This window comes from Ascidia mentula, chromosome 6, assembly GCF_947561715.1.
Source record: "Ascidia mentula chromosome 6, kaAscMent1.1, whole genome shotgun sequence".
NCBI lineage: Eukaryota > Metazoa > Chordata > Ascidiacea > Phlebobranchia > Ascidiidae > Ascidia > Ascidia mentula.
Window position 1 is genome coordinate 3,435,182 of NC_138571.1, and position 14,684 is coordinate 3,449,865.

Below are 14,684 nucleotides of genomic sequence, written 5' to 3' on the forward strand. Positions count from 1 at the left end.
CTGGAACTACTAATTTGAGGAATTATTTTCATACCTCGTATGCAAATTCACATCTTGTGAGATTGTAGCGAAATATCGGCTCAGCATCGTTAGTTTTGCATTCGTCTGGTACGTCATCAAGGTTGGTTTTATGGTTGGAACTGATGTAAAGCACATCACCACTCTCGTATGTAAGTCTCGCCAGATCGTCAGGGTTTTGAATTCTGTGAATTTGCGTACCCATTTAACTGTGAATTTAAAGTACCGATATATTTTACATTCTAATGTTGTATAGTGATTTAGAAATCCACCTGACAACGAGAAAATATTTAGGTCGTTTTTATTATCCAATATTACATTAATATTACTTTACATTAACAGAATGCGTTGTATACCGCAAATATTTTGACAGAAAGAAGTCCTTTCAACAAACTCCAGACGGCAACCGTTAAACCAAAAAAACATTTTTCGAAACAAAAGTATTTATGAGTGCTTACATTATTTCAACTTCGTCCTTGCACTGCAGAATTGTGGACATTTCTTGTGTTTCACTTACTGGAAATTAAATCAAACAAATTGTTTACAAATGTTTAGCTGTGGTTCCACCGAAACTTTACATACAGGAATGAAAATTGCAAACAACTTCATAAATACCAAAGTCTATTTCGATGCTAAAACCGCGTGCTGCATATATTCCGTCGGATAGAAAAGCAAGTCGAATGTTTGTTCCATTTACCACAACCACAAATGGATCAACAGACCCAGCAAGCCTGAACGATTCTTCAAGATCATCAGGGTTTATCTAGAATCGTAAAACATGGTCTGGTGAAAGTTGTACGCAGTCATGCCTTGGCAGATGGCCACCAACTACAATCACAACAAAAAAGGTTTCGTAGGTTGATTATATGAATAGAAACCGTTTATGCTTCAAGGGTAACATTTCCGACAGGATGGCAAAATAACGTAATTGACACTAGTTTCTGTGTTAGTTTAAAGCAAAATTCGACATTTTTATTGAGTCTCCAGAAAATTTCTAGGTCTGCTTGGTGAAGATGAAATTTATTGAAAAGACTTGTTATAAATTTTGGAATTGGGGAACTTTTCCACATACCAGAAACTTAACAACAGAAATACTTACAAATAAGAAGTCAAACAAACGTTCGGTTGAAAAATCATGAAAATTAAAAGTGAAACTTCCCATAGATTCCGCCGTCAATTCCCAAAAGCAGAGAGTATTCAAATTATAATTACTCGGATAATTTTGGGACTGGATTTGCACTGGAAAACTGGAAATACTAATTGAAGGACAGTTTGATTCAACATCTGAAAAGGGAACATTTCACTTATGTAAAAATTTGAAAATTTTGGCATATTCGTACAAATAGCAAACGAAACGATATTACAATCAACAAACAAACAAAATGTCGGGCTTACAATGGTAAACAGCAAATTCCACGACTCCGGATACGGTGTTACTTGTTTTGCAATCATACGTAATGATGCCTGTAGGAGAAACCACAAATCCGCTTGAGGTTCCGTCCCCTGTGACTCGGTGAAGAAATCCAGTTCCATCAGAAATCTACAAACAATACTGGAGTAAAATATAATAAGATTAGTGATTACGAATAAATACTACTCATTCCGATATTTGCCACCGTTGTAAATGGTAGCGCATTAAATCCAGCGCTTCGGAAATAGATTGCTTAACTTACAAAACTAGAAAAACAAGATCGACTAACAAACAAAGCAGCAAGAAATTGAAACTCTAAATCACTACTGTATAAAAAACTATGTTATAAACAAAAGAGTAGGCTAATCTATGAAACTTACATCGCAATAATCGCTTGCAGCTAACCGTCCTAAATGAACATATGTAAAAAGTGGGTTTGATGGAGACGTAGTGAAACGCACTGTGTATGTAAGACAGTTTGCAGATATCTGCACTGCAAAACCGTCAATTGGAACCACGTGATTTCCGGCAGAGCAAGCGCGGGAGTCTAGAAAAATTGTCTGTTAGAATAGTTCAAAACACACGACACACTGAAAAGCTGAAAAATAGATTCAATTTCTGGATATTTACTGAAGCTTGGGTATACAATAAGTGAGTTGTGTTCGTGTTGCAATTTAGTGTTTGGTTTGGTCAACGTACTGTCTATGGAACGTTGGGCACACCACTGCATAATTGCCAAAACTGACACAGGTTATAACCTATAGGTGTTGCGTAACTTTGTTTTGTATACCTGGTTTTGTGATCAGCAGACAGTTGTGCATTCTGTTATAAACTATCAGGTCTTGTTGGTGCAGCTAATGGATAACAACATTTTGCCGGTTAACTGGCCATACAGAGAATGTGAGGTTCTAATTTGTAGTAGATTTTTTGCCGTTAGACACCGAACTAAAAACAACGCTTTTTCATGGTTGCATGGCTTCCTTGTATTATGTCCGCATAATATGCATTGCCCACAAGAGTATATATAGCTTCTCACAGGGTTGTTGCATTTGCATCGCCAGCTGCTGGTAATCAGTTAATATATTACACAAAGAAGGTGCTGGTCGTTTGTAAATGACGTAGGAAGAACCGTGGCACGGGAGGTAAGCGCATTATTTCCCGCTGATTGCACCATAGTCTGACTGGAATGTCTTAAACATGCACGCTTTTAAGTTGTTCAACCGATAGCTCAAACGCTTGACAAAATGCATAGGCTTGAGCACAAGGAAGCTTCTGGTTGCAAAGCACTTTTCTGTCATCGCCAAGACTTTGTGGAAATGACCACTGGTTTTTATTAAAACTGTGCAGTGAAAAACATTCTGAAATCGCGCGAATCAACACTTTCGTATGTGAATAACATTGAGATTGTATTGTCTCTAAGATAGGTATGCGACGTCAGGTTGTATTCACTTCTTATAACTACACTATGAGAGTTTCCTTTTCATTATTATTATTATTGTCCTATAATTAAAATTTTTGCATCCTTGTCCGATTTGGAAATTACAAAAGTTTAAAATTGCCAAACGTTTTTTCTATGTTGCAAATAAGGCTTAAACAACAATTATCAGGAACCCCAACCCAACTATGAGAACTCAGCAAGAAAAAGTAACAGTGTTTCACTCACAATTTCCTGCGAACACCGCCAGAAATGCCAGATATAGGATGAGATTCATCTTCTGATGTTCAGTTTTCTCTTAACCAGACAGCACTACATAAACCATGTTATTAGAACCGATGCGGGTATTGCTGTTTAATTAGGTCATCAAACGATGGCCTACACAACAATTAAATAACTCATCTTTTTTAAGGTACATGTCAAGCAATGCCGTTAGACCGCTTTGATGTTAATATCAGGAACTTTTTGAATTCTGTGCATTTCGAAATGTTCAATTCAAATTGTAAAATATATTTGCATGCCGTTTTACATGTCCGCTACTACAACAACGGTTTCAACCGATATTAGTTTTTCAGTTTTGAGCTTTAGCCAGCTCGTATCTCTAAGTCTTTAAAAAGCATGTAGCAAAATACAATAGGAACCAAAACAATGTGTGTGGCACTGAAAATCCTACCGATCTGGCGATTCATACATAGAAGGGAAGTTATATTCTTTAAGGCAAGGGTTCCAACCCTGAAACCGAATGTAAAACTGACGAATCTTTGCCGACATTTGTCTGCAATCATCAACGAGGTGAAGTTTGATGTTTTGCGAATCCCCGCTAATTTGATGAGAGAGTAATAACCTTTCCACAAACAATTGGCACAAAGCTATAGCATTCTTTTATGTCCTGTAATATACGTCACAGAAAGCAGTGTTTGTATTGCGTAATGTTTTGCGTGTGTAACATACGTCACAGAAACCAGTGCTTGTATTGCGTAGTGTTTTGCGCGCTGCTTTGCACATGTACTGCATAATCCCACAATGTGACCCAAATGATTGAGCCATCGAATATTCTCGAGTAAAGTGATTCATTCAACATCCTGTTTACCACATAAAATGTTCTCCTATGCTTATGTCACAACACACCTATGTTCTTGTATTATATTACTTCAGCTCTCATAATGGAGAGCGTTAAAGAGCCCAGTTTTTACCAGTAAATTCAGTCAAGTCAAATCTAGTCTTCGCCGTTCTATTTGCTGGCATCCTATCAACGTTGTATTGAAAGTTGTAATGTACCGTCGTAATGAAGAAGATAACAGAAATGAATACAATTATTCGGGAAGAGATCTTGGTTCTGGGTGCTTTATAGAACGGGGCAGAAGCAGGTTTAACCATCAAAGAGACTCAATAACCGCTCAGGCCATCGAGACACTGTTAAATATCTCAGAAACACTTCGAGTTATTTACAGTCCACTAATGAAGAAAAATTAAATTCACTTGTTAAATATAAAACAGTCTATTGAACAGAATTAACATGTTAAATAGTCATTATGCGACTTGTTAGCCTAATACTTCGGGTCAGCCCAATCAGATGATTTACAATTGGGGTATTTTTACACAATCAACTCTTCTGGTATGATTGACTGACAAAGTTCTCCAACAATCCCATGGGTCATATTGCCATTGCGCAATTTAACTTACATCTTAATCCTTTCACAACAAGGAATATAGCCTACAAAAGGCAGCATGTAATGAGTTCTGAAATATTACTCGCATGTTATTAACTTACTATGGCTTAACATTTCCATTTAAATCCCAGACATAGGCCTATATTTACGTGTGTATGAAACTATACCTTTTCCAAGCTGGTACTTCATAAAGTAGGCTCTAGGCCCACTGTTTGTGACCACGTTGTGGTAAAAAAAACATAGTTAGGTTTTTTAAATTAGAATTTAAATATTGCATTTCTTATACTTTTATAACATTTTTGACCGCATGCCAACACTATTTGCTAATATGTGTGTGACACAGTGAATAATTAACAACTATTTTAAATATTTTGGTACAGACTAACTATCCACCTACAACCCTATAATTTCCCGATAGTGGAACCATAGAATACTAAAACATGGAATGGAAACTCCGCTGAAAGTGCGCCGTCACGCATGAGTAACACTTTACGCGAAATGAAAAATGCATTGGGTTAAATGCGATTTTGGTGTTTTTTAAGGGGCTTAAAAACCCATCAAATAGAACAAAATTTAAATTTTTTTAAAAGAAACAGGAAGTTTGGTCCCTCGTCTTTTGAAATATGTGGATGATTTTGAATAAATCGTGTCGCATCATTTTTTAAGGCGATTTGCTGTCTACTGCCTTTTGGGTCAAACTATGAACAAATAATTGCGCGCTTTTGTTGTTTGCAAGCAGTGGGAGGCTAAATCGAGTAATATTATCAACTACTATGCTTGTTATGTAAAATCAACTACTTGCTTATTATGTTTTTTTCTAGGACAATATCTCTGCACACAGTAATGCGATTGTTTGGGAATATTTATTTTGCAAAAACAGGGCATTTGACAAACAGTTGACAAACGATAGTATGACTGCTTTTTTCTGCGATTTCCGTATGTTGATGAAGATAGAGATGAAGATATTATAATGAACCAAATTATTAAAATCAGTTGATATCAGGAAATACCTCGCCAACACCATGTTCATACTGCTGAGTGCAAATGTTGTCAGTAAAGTCCAACACAAAACAACATTTTTGTGCATAATATGGGTTTGAAAAAGCTAAGCCCTGACAAAATATATGTTGATTGCTTGCAAATACTCAAGGGCAGTGGGAATACTTCCAATATAAACCAACTATAATTTGTTTTTAAGTGTTTGCATACGAGCAAATTCTGAAAACTTTCATCTTTTTCTTCAACATGACATGTCTCCTCAGAAGCATTTTAATACATATCTAAATCAAATTATGTTGTGTTTTACTTAAAACTAATCTGCGAAGAAAAAAAATGACTAGTGAATAAGGTTATTAATATATTAAGGTCCAATTTTGCTGAAACAAAAGGCAATTATGTTTAGTTCAACAAAACATTACATATTTTCAACTGTGTCAGGAGCATTCAACCAAGTGTTATGATAAGAGTAAAAAAATATACTTCTGTTATGTGTGCAATAGTTTGACAAAAATTATTTCCATCAAATTTGTTTTCTTCTTAGGGATATTGGACTAATCAACACTTAAAGGCGAACTTTCGGACAAAAATGCCAATATACAACCAAATATTTACAGTGAAATCGAATAGAAAACTCAGTGATGCGTGGGAAAAATGTATAAGGTAGATTACTAGTACAAAAAAAGCAAGTTCAGTAATATTCACAGAGCATCGGCTCATATGTGGCATGAATTGCTCAAAACCAATGGAATATAAAAAATGACATAAGAATTTATTTGATGATGTCAATATTTTTAAGATAACTACCACTATTTATTTATTATTTAATATTATTTGCATAAAAGATGAAAAACGGCCAGATTTAAGTATGGTTAACCAAGTAAATACAATCTTTAAAATTAAGCAGCTAAATTTGGCCCAATCTTATCTGGTTTACAAAGGCTACAATCTGACATTTTGGGCCAAAAACTACTTCATGTAGTACTGCACTATCTGTCCAACATATGTCTTTACAAAAAGAGGAGCTATGAAACATTTTGATACATACCCAATAATGACTGCAAAAATGTGACCTCTGGGTCTGACTGTTTTGTTCAAATATTACGTTTCTGAATCCCATGATTGCTTTTTAGGCAGATATGCAAATCTAAAACATTACGTCATCACTTGAATGACGTAATTACATGTCTTACGTCATCTTTGAGGTTGACGCGATGACGTATTAACATTTTTTTAGTCAGTAAGGTGACTTGTAACACACGGTTAAAAAGTGTGTTAGAGCGCGTCATAATTAAAATCATCCACATATTTTAAAAGATTAAGGATGAAACTACTTGAATTACATTTAAATAAATTCTTGTGGTTACATTAACTTGGAGTTTTTCGCCGGCGAAAAACGCCAAAATCGCATTTAACCCAATGCATTTTTCATTTTGCGTAAAGTGTTACTCATTCGTGACGAAAAGAGTTTCCATTCCATGTTTTAGTATTCTATGGTGGAACTGCCCACCGGTTGAGAACCACAGGTTTATGACGTAGCTTTGTGGCTACCCGGTGTAGTAGTATTTTCCTGTGGCTACAATGCGTGTGATTTCTATGTCAAAAAAATCCCCTTAAACGTTCGTAAATTAAAAATTTGAAGCGGTTATTTTTGAACAGAATCTCTTACTCGAGATTTGTGAAAATCGTAAGTAAATGAATCAAACAACGTTCTGCAAGTACCGCAAAAGCATCGCGAGCATTGTGTAGAAGAAAAAAGACCGCATGAAAATGGACGTGATTACAGAACGAGGTACGTTCGGAATTGTTTTTTTTTGGTGAAATTTTGTTGTTTTAATTGCCTGTTTATTTTAGACGTTCTTCGATTAGCAAATGCCATGTCAGTAAAATGCGACCTCAACATCAAACTTGATCAATTACTGCAATGTTCCAGTGATTTCTTTCTGACTCTGTATAATGCTGTTATGGGAGAGCTGCCAATTGGTAAACATCATCCCAGATTGGAAAGTTTGTTTTTTGCGCAGAGGATTTCGTTTCGACAATCGTTAATTGAACGGACGATCGCAACATTTTTTCGTATGTTATTGCATTAGCTCAGTAATATTGCGCGGATTATCGGTAAATTTTTGCAAAAGTGCGCGACTCCATCCAGACTGAAGAAACTGTCGTGGAGGATTTATCCCCACTCCTTATAGCGAAAATTTGTCAACAATCCATGCAATAAAAAGTCGCTTGTGCATTAACATACGGAAAAACGAAAAAAATCCAGCGCACAAACAACAAACTTTTCAATGTGGAACTGATTCCATATTTTTGGGGGTTTTGAAATCCAGCATTTGATTACTGTACACATAAATTACAAAGTTGTGTGATGTTTTATGCTATTACATGATTGGCAGAATTGCCTCACTGTGCAGGTCCTTACCTGGGTCCAGTCTGCAGAGTATGGCAGCTGCACGTGCAAGTTGTATTTCAACTTTTTTGTTTGCATGCCAATTTTTTTTACTGCACATGGGAATTTTTTTGTCATGATTGTAAATGTGTAAACGTAAAGATGATTTATTGTTTGCCTTGCACTCGGATAGTTTTGTTTTTTGTTACACGTTATAATTTGTATATATCTATTTGTTTCTGTTTTAATGCAGGGATCCTGGCTGACTGCACTACATATTGTGCACAAGAGCACAATATGGCATGTGTCATTGACACACTTGCAGACGATTACCTTCATGTTGATCTATCCCATATTTCACCTCGCTACATCGTTGCTGGTGATCCGACCACCATTTACAACTTGCTTGAAATTTTAGATGGTTTGTTTGAGTTTATGCTTGACCAGATCAGCAATGGATTGAACAGCGGAGGTAAGTGATTGGTTGATGACTGTCATGGATGGGTGAAAAAACTAGGACTAATATCAGATTACAGTTTACTTTTGTTGCATGAGGAAAAGTTCAAAAAACATTGCCACTTTGGAAATATATTTATTAACATATTTGCATAAATAAGTATGTGTTGATGTCTTTTTCTTTCCTGAAATGGAAACCCTGTTCCAAAAGATATTAGTATTATATGTGATAAAAGTATGACATCACATTAATTAGTAAAATTTTGAATAATCAATATTTTTTTACTTGGGTTAGTTCAACTTTTCAGGTTATATTTTTTTAGATGAAGGAGATATTGATTCTGATGTGATGAGTGAAAAACATCTTGCACACACTTGGGGTCCCAGAGAAAGGAGATATGACAGGTACAAATATAGGCGTCGATTTGGGGGTGACTGGAGTGACATGTCACCCCTCACAAATAAACAGGGGTGACAAAGCATGCATTGTCACCTCTAGTCATATAAAAACGTTTATGAAAAAGCGTGGATCTCCCACTGATGACTTGGATTGGTTCTATTTGAATAAGAATACTAAGGATGCCGCATAGGCGAAATATATTATATATTAAAAAAAAACATCTTGGTTGGATGATTAAGTTGAAATCTAGGCCAGTCCTAGTCATCACTTTTTGTCACCCCTGGATTTCGTTTAAATTAAAAATTATTGTCAGAAAAACCACATACATTACATTATGCGTTAAGCAAGTTTCAAACGACCTGTATTATCATCGTCACAATCATGACAAACACAAGTGTCTCGTGGATTGTTACGCAACAAAGTGACACGAAACGGAATTTGCGTCGTTTACCGATGCTTAGGGCGATACGACTGACAAAATTATTTTTTCCGTGTTTCTAAAACTGGAAATGTCACCCTTAATATTTTACAAAACGTTAAGAAATCGACGCCTATGGGTACAAAAATGTTGTCTTACAACAAACTCACAATAATATTTTATCGATGTTGCTAATTTTATTTAAAACATTTGTATTCTCACTCAAATAATTACTTAGTTTTTCATGAAAGACAAACATGTTTGCTGGTCAGTATGAACCATAAGCATGGGCACAGTACTGAAATGAAAACATGCATTTTGACTCATTCTTTGTTCATCGTTTTTTAGTGACACAGTATTGGACTCTTCCACCAACACAGCTGAGTTAATTGCTTTGGACAAAAAAATGTCACACAAGGAATCTGGAAATTTTATGGATGATGAAAAGTTTGTTCCCTTGGAAAAATCAACTTCCCCAGATGTGGAGTGGCACGAACTGAAATCTGTCACCTCCATTTCTGAACACACACTGGGGTCAACTGACTTTGATACAACTGTTACCATGGAAACAACCAATGACCGCACAGAGTCACTTTTGAGATTGGCAGAAACACAGGTCAAACAATTGGGTTTATCTGATGCTGATAAACCCTCGTCAAGGTCAATCGACAAAACTGATGAACCTGAAACTTTACGCTCCACATACAAGGTTGATTCCAAAGTACCAGAAAGGGAGTTTTCTATTGAGGAGCTTGGTGGAAAACTCCCACAAAGCAGATCTGTTGTGGTTTTAGAAAGTTCAGATAAAGGTTCTGGGATTAGTGTTAGTGATATGGCTAGTGATGATACCCCGTCTGCACCCCCATCTGTTGTGCTTGAAGACAGAAGACCTGCTCCCAGTGAGGTCGGTAAATTTCTTTGTACATATAAACTCTTTTTATACAAAAACATGGGATAGAGATTAGAAAATCAAGAATTTCAGATAAATTACCACCATGCAGAGCAGGCTATTTTTTCTACATAAATTTACAATGTTTTAATCTGTGTTTTGTGTAGTGTCATGTGTCACCACAATTGGCCAGTTCGATATCCCAAAAAGTTGGTGACGCTCGTATATTATTTATATATACTATTAATACTATTGACTCATGGTTGGATGATTTTGTAGAAATCATCCAGTAGCATTGCATCATCGTCCGGTGTGGATGAGCCGGATGGAATTCCCAAACCTGTTCTCGACGAAGATTTACAAAGTATTTCCTCCATAGAAAAATCTCCAGGAGCCACTCAAACAAGGTACATAGGCGCCTAGTCCGGGGGGGCAGGGGGGGCGGCGCCCCCCCAGGTTTAAAAAAAAAGAAAACGAGTGGCTATTACGCGCGTCTGTCCGTAACGTTCGAAGATAAAAATACCTAAAAACAATGTGTTTCTTGCACGACGCACACAAAATACGTTGACCTAGTTTCGCTTACGTAACTGACATGGGTTGTTGCAACGTCAGTCTCGCAGTACGATATACCAACTGGTACTTATTGGTTGTGTCTTAGACCGATCTCGTGTGTTCATCGTTAACGCCGCCCTTTTGGCTAATACGTCTCACTCATTGAAATTTAAATACAGTTTTTCAATACTTGATGACGTCATAGTAACAAATTATGGCGTCATAATATAGCCGCCCCCCCCCTGGAAAAATGAAAACTAGGCGCCTATGACAAGGTATAATTATATATATGTATGTATTTGTATGATACTTAAAATAATTGCCAGGGCAATATAATTTCTTCATATGTATGTATATACCTTTTATGTATTTGTACATAATATTGTGTGTACAGGTTATTAATGCAGTGTATGACTGTTTGGAAATATTTTGCCTTTCTGAAAATACTCATTTTTGGTGGATCTATTTCAATTTCAGACAACAGCGCTCACCCCAGCGGGATTGGGTGGCACTTTTGAACAACCTACAGAAGACTGTCGATGAGTCCCGCAAAATTCGGGAAAAGTATTTTGTTACTCCACAAACTGATTCCTTGCCTAGGTGAGATCTTAACCATTGTATTTGTTTCATGTCAATACTTTTGTTTCAGCTACTTTCCAACTAAATGTTTATTTGTTTTATTCTTAAAATACCATTGAAATATCTTGACAACTTATGTTTGCAAAACTTGATATAGAGACACTGGAATGGATGAAAGTTTTCCTGCTAGTCAAGAACCAACAGGTCAGTCAGTCAGTATATTTTAATTTTACTTTTTATTACCAGAGTTTATTTTTGCATTCATTAAAATGTATTTTATTGTGAAATTTCCACGAACATAAGAAACTAAGATACAGCCATTTGATTTGCGTCAACAGAATCTCAAATTTCTCAAGAATCAACCAGACCAAAATCCCTTCAAAGAAATGTTCGTTTTGAAGACACAATTTCCACGAAAACTGCAAAGGAACTGAAGGAATTTCGTGAAGTTCTCCAGCGAGAGAAAGAGTTGCAAAACCTGAAGAACAAGGTCATATATAAGGATATATAATTCACTTGTTTAGTAAAAAAACCTGTTGCTGCAATTGTGTTTTTCTTGCAAATTTAAAGATATTTGTGTGTTTGGTCAATTGCTGGGCTAAACCCTGAAAAAGTCTCGTCAAATGAAATGTTGGTTAATATTCATTAACAGTTCTCATAAATATGATTCATTCGTGGATGATCGCTTTTATTAAAATATAATTACAGGTTTTGTCGGAGAGTTATCGAGATCATTTCGAGGAAGTGGAGGAGTCTGAGCGTGATAAGATGAAACCTCTCATGAAAAAAGCTCAGAAAACAGAGAGGGATTTTAATTCCAGGATGAAATCCAACAGAAAACCAGTGAAGAAATCTGGTGTGAAAAAAGATCTTGTTTCTGCAGCCAAGTGGAAAAGTTGGCAAAGTCCTGTTGGTAAATACATTTCAGGTTTTAGCATTTGTATCACAATGTGCCAAATTTTAAGATTTTGGTCTGATATATTTTTACTGCAATATGGAATGTTGATGTCTTTCATAAAAATGTCAAGTGAACCACATTGTTTGAGACCTATTTTGTTTTTTTCCAAAAATAAGTATATAAATCATATTTGGCATCAAACTACTTAACATTAATTAGGCCTTCCTCACTTGTGGGCTTTAACTGATGCATTATTAACTCTGAGATTTAATCATTTATTTTTTCTTAGTCCGGAAAACTCCCCGCCGGCATCCAATTCCTGCTGATAAGAGAATCCATGGCAATCTTGAGATCGGGGAGCACGATCTTCTTCCTCTCCTCATCTCAGAATTCCCGGGATTACAACTTTCTTCTCATCTTCTTAACAATGCATGGAAAAAACAATTCCGTCAAATTGAAGTTCTCACCTCTCGGGAATCCCAACACCAGAAAGCAAAACGACACAATGAAAAACAGGTTTGGTTAAATCATCGTTAACTTTCTAAATTTCTCAATTAAAAATGTCCTTGATCTAAATTTAAGGAACATCACAATATGAATATGTGTGTCTTACAATTAAATTTGCCTGAGCTGATCTGCATAATACGTATCTGGTCTATTGTTACAATAAAGGGAATTCAACAAATTGTAAGATTTCAGACTTCCGTAGGCACCACCTAGCAAACAGGCTGATTCCTGCTGCCTAAATGACAATTTTCTCATAAACAGATTGAATTACTTTTTCATTTTTAGCTTCAAGCAACTCATAATCGTCACCAACTTCTCACTGACATCATGAGGCGAGAACATGAGCACACGCAGAGGGTGAGGGATGCAAAGGAAAGAAAATCAGGAAGAAGGGAGGCCCAACGTACTGTAAAGGACAAACGACAACAATCTGCGAGAGTTCGTCGATATTATCGCGATTATCAGTTGCAGATGAGGGCGCGGATGTTGAAACGAAGAACGAAGGAAGAAAGGGTAACAGTAACCTGAAATTTCTGATAACTCGTGTTTATTCAAATGTTATCTGCTTTGTTTTTTTTATTAATACAGTTTAATAACTCAACTTGAGTAAGTACTCATTATTTGATGGCAGTCACTGAAGAAGTTTATACAATTTTGATTATTTAAGGGGCTGATTTTGGGGACTTCATTTTCCACATTTTGTTTTGGTTTCTTTGAAAAATCTTTTCATATAAAAATATATTTTTCTTTTTAACCAAGAAAGCTTGACAAATGTACCTGTTAAGAAACGTTTATTCTAATGTTGTTGTATGTTATTGGAATTTTTGCAGCTTTTCCGCAATCTGTTTGAGGAAGGCCTCGAAATCCAGAGATCTCGTCTCAGAGAACTCCGCAAATATGCACAGGATAAACGGGAAGTCCAACAAACGAGGCAAAAGAATGAAATTGCGTCATTGGAGAATTATTACAAAGATCAGTTTGCGATCCTTGCAGAAACTTTGGACGATGAGAAGAAGGAATTACGTGTGAGGGACAAAGCACAGACAGAGGTGAGATAATGACTATTTATGGGTAAATTAACAACTTTACTGTTAGAGCAGTGCTTCCCAACCAGTGGGTCGCGACCCTGAAGCTATTTCATGTGGGTCGCGAAGCATTTCTGAATGTTACAGTTTTCTATTAGATCATGAACATTGCATGTGTATACATTGTTTCTTTTCTCAAAAAAATGTTTTTCATTCGTTTAGTCACATGTCATTGTGGGTCGCACAATAAAACTTGCATTAAAAGTGGGTCGCGAACTGAAAAAGGTTGGGAAGCACTGTGTTAGAGGCATTGTTAATAAACCTTGTTGTACTTTTTCAACAAACCTTGTATATACCTTATGCACAGTTGTGTACTGTACTGAGCACAATCAGTATAAATTGTATGTCATGTAAGTTCGTTCAAAATGCAATAATGCAATAATTTGTGTGCTTTTGTTTAAATGTGAAATTGTGTTGAACATGTAGTAAAAATTCTTTTTTCAGCTTCTTCGAAAGATGAAGAGTGGTTTGCGTCAGAAGATGGAACGCGAGATCTCTGATCTTCAGGAAAGAATTACAAGAGATGATGAGGAGGTTTACTTCCGGGAGTTAGAAGCGGATCGAATTCGTCGCCAACTTCAACTGGCCACATACAACGCCAAGTTTGATAGTTCATTGGCCAAGTCAATGTGATGATTTTTTTTATTGTTTTTGCATTGTGTGCTACATGATGTGTAGTGCTAAGGGGTAGATGGCCAAGTTAGTATTTTTTTGTTGGATTGATGACCAAGATTTTTATGAATTCCCAATTTTAGATTGCATGTTTACAGACAAATAAATTGCCAACGACAGGCCAATGTAACTTAGCATATCAAGTCTACAATTAGTAAATTACCAACATTCCCCCGATGCTTCAAACTTTTACTTTATTTGCAAAACTTGTTGTGCCAACACACCTTATGTTATTGTCTGTGAAATATTTTTATTCTTGCACAAGATTTTATAGAAATGTGTTTTTACTCAAATAAATGTTTGTCT

At 36.1% G+C, this 14,684-nt stretch overlaps 1 protein-coding gene across 1 annotated transcript; it reads left to right on the plus strand.

Annotated features, from left to right (window-relative positions):
• Positions 1–7,168: 7,168 nt before the first annotated feature.
• LOC145906001 (centrosomal protein of 95 kDa-like) lies at positions 7,169–14,678 on the plus strand. Its single transcript, XM_082993376.1, has 14 exons — positions 7,169–7,322; positions 7,385–7,513; positions 8,176–8,394; positions 8,702–8,783; positions 9,545–10,100; positions 10,365–10,492; positions 11,115–11,237; positions 11,374–11,420; positions 11,555–11,706; positions 11,925–12,129; positions 12,404–12,630; positions 12,907–13,134; positions 13,452–13,670; positions 14,151–14,678. The coding sequence occupies exons 1-14, from the start codon at positions 7,295–7,297 to the stop codon at positions 14,337–14,339; spliced, it is 2,532 nt and encodes an 843-aa protein (XP_082849502.1). The 5' UTR covers positions 7,169–7,294; the 3' UTR covers positions 14,340–14,678.
• Positions 14,679–14,684: the final 6 nt, after the last annotated feature.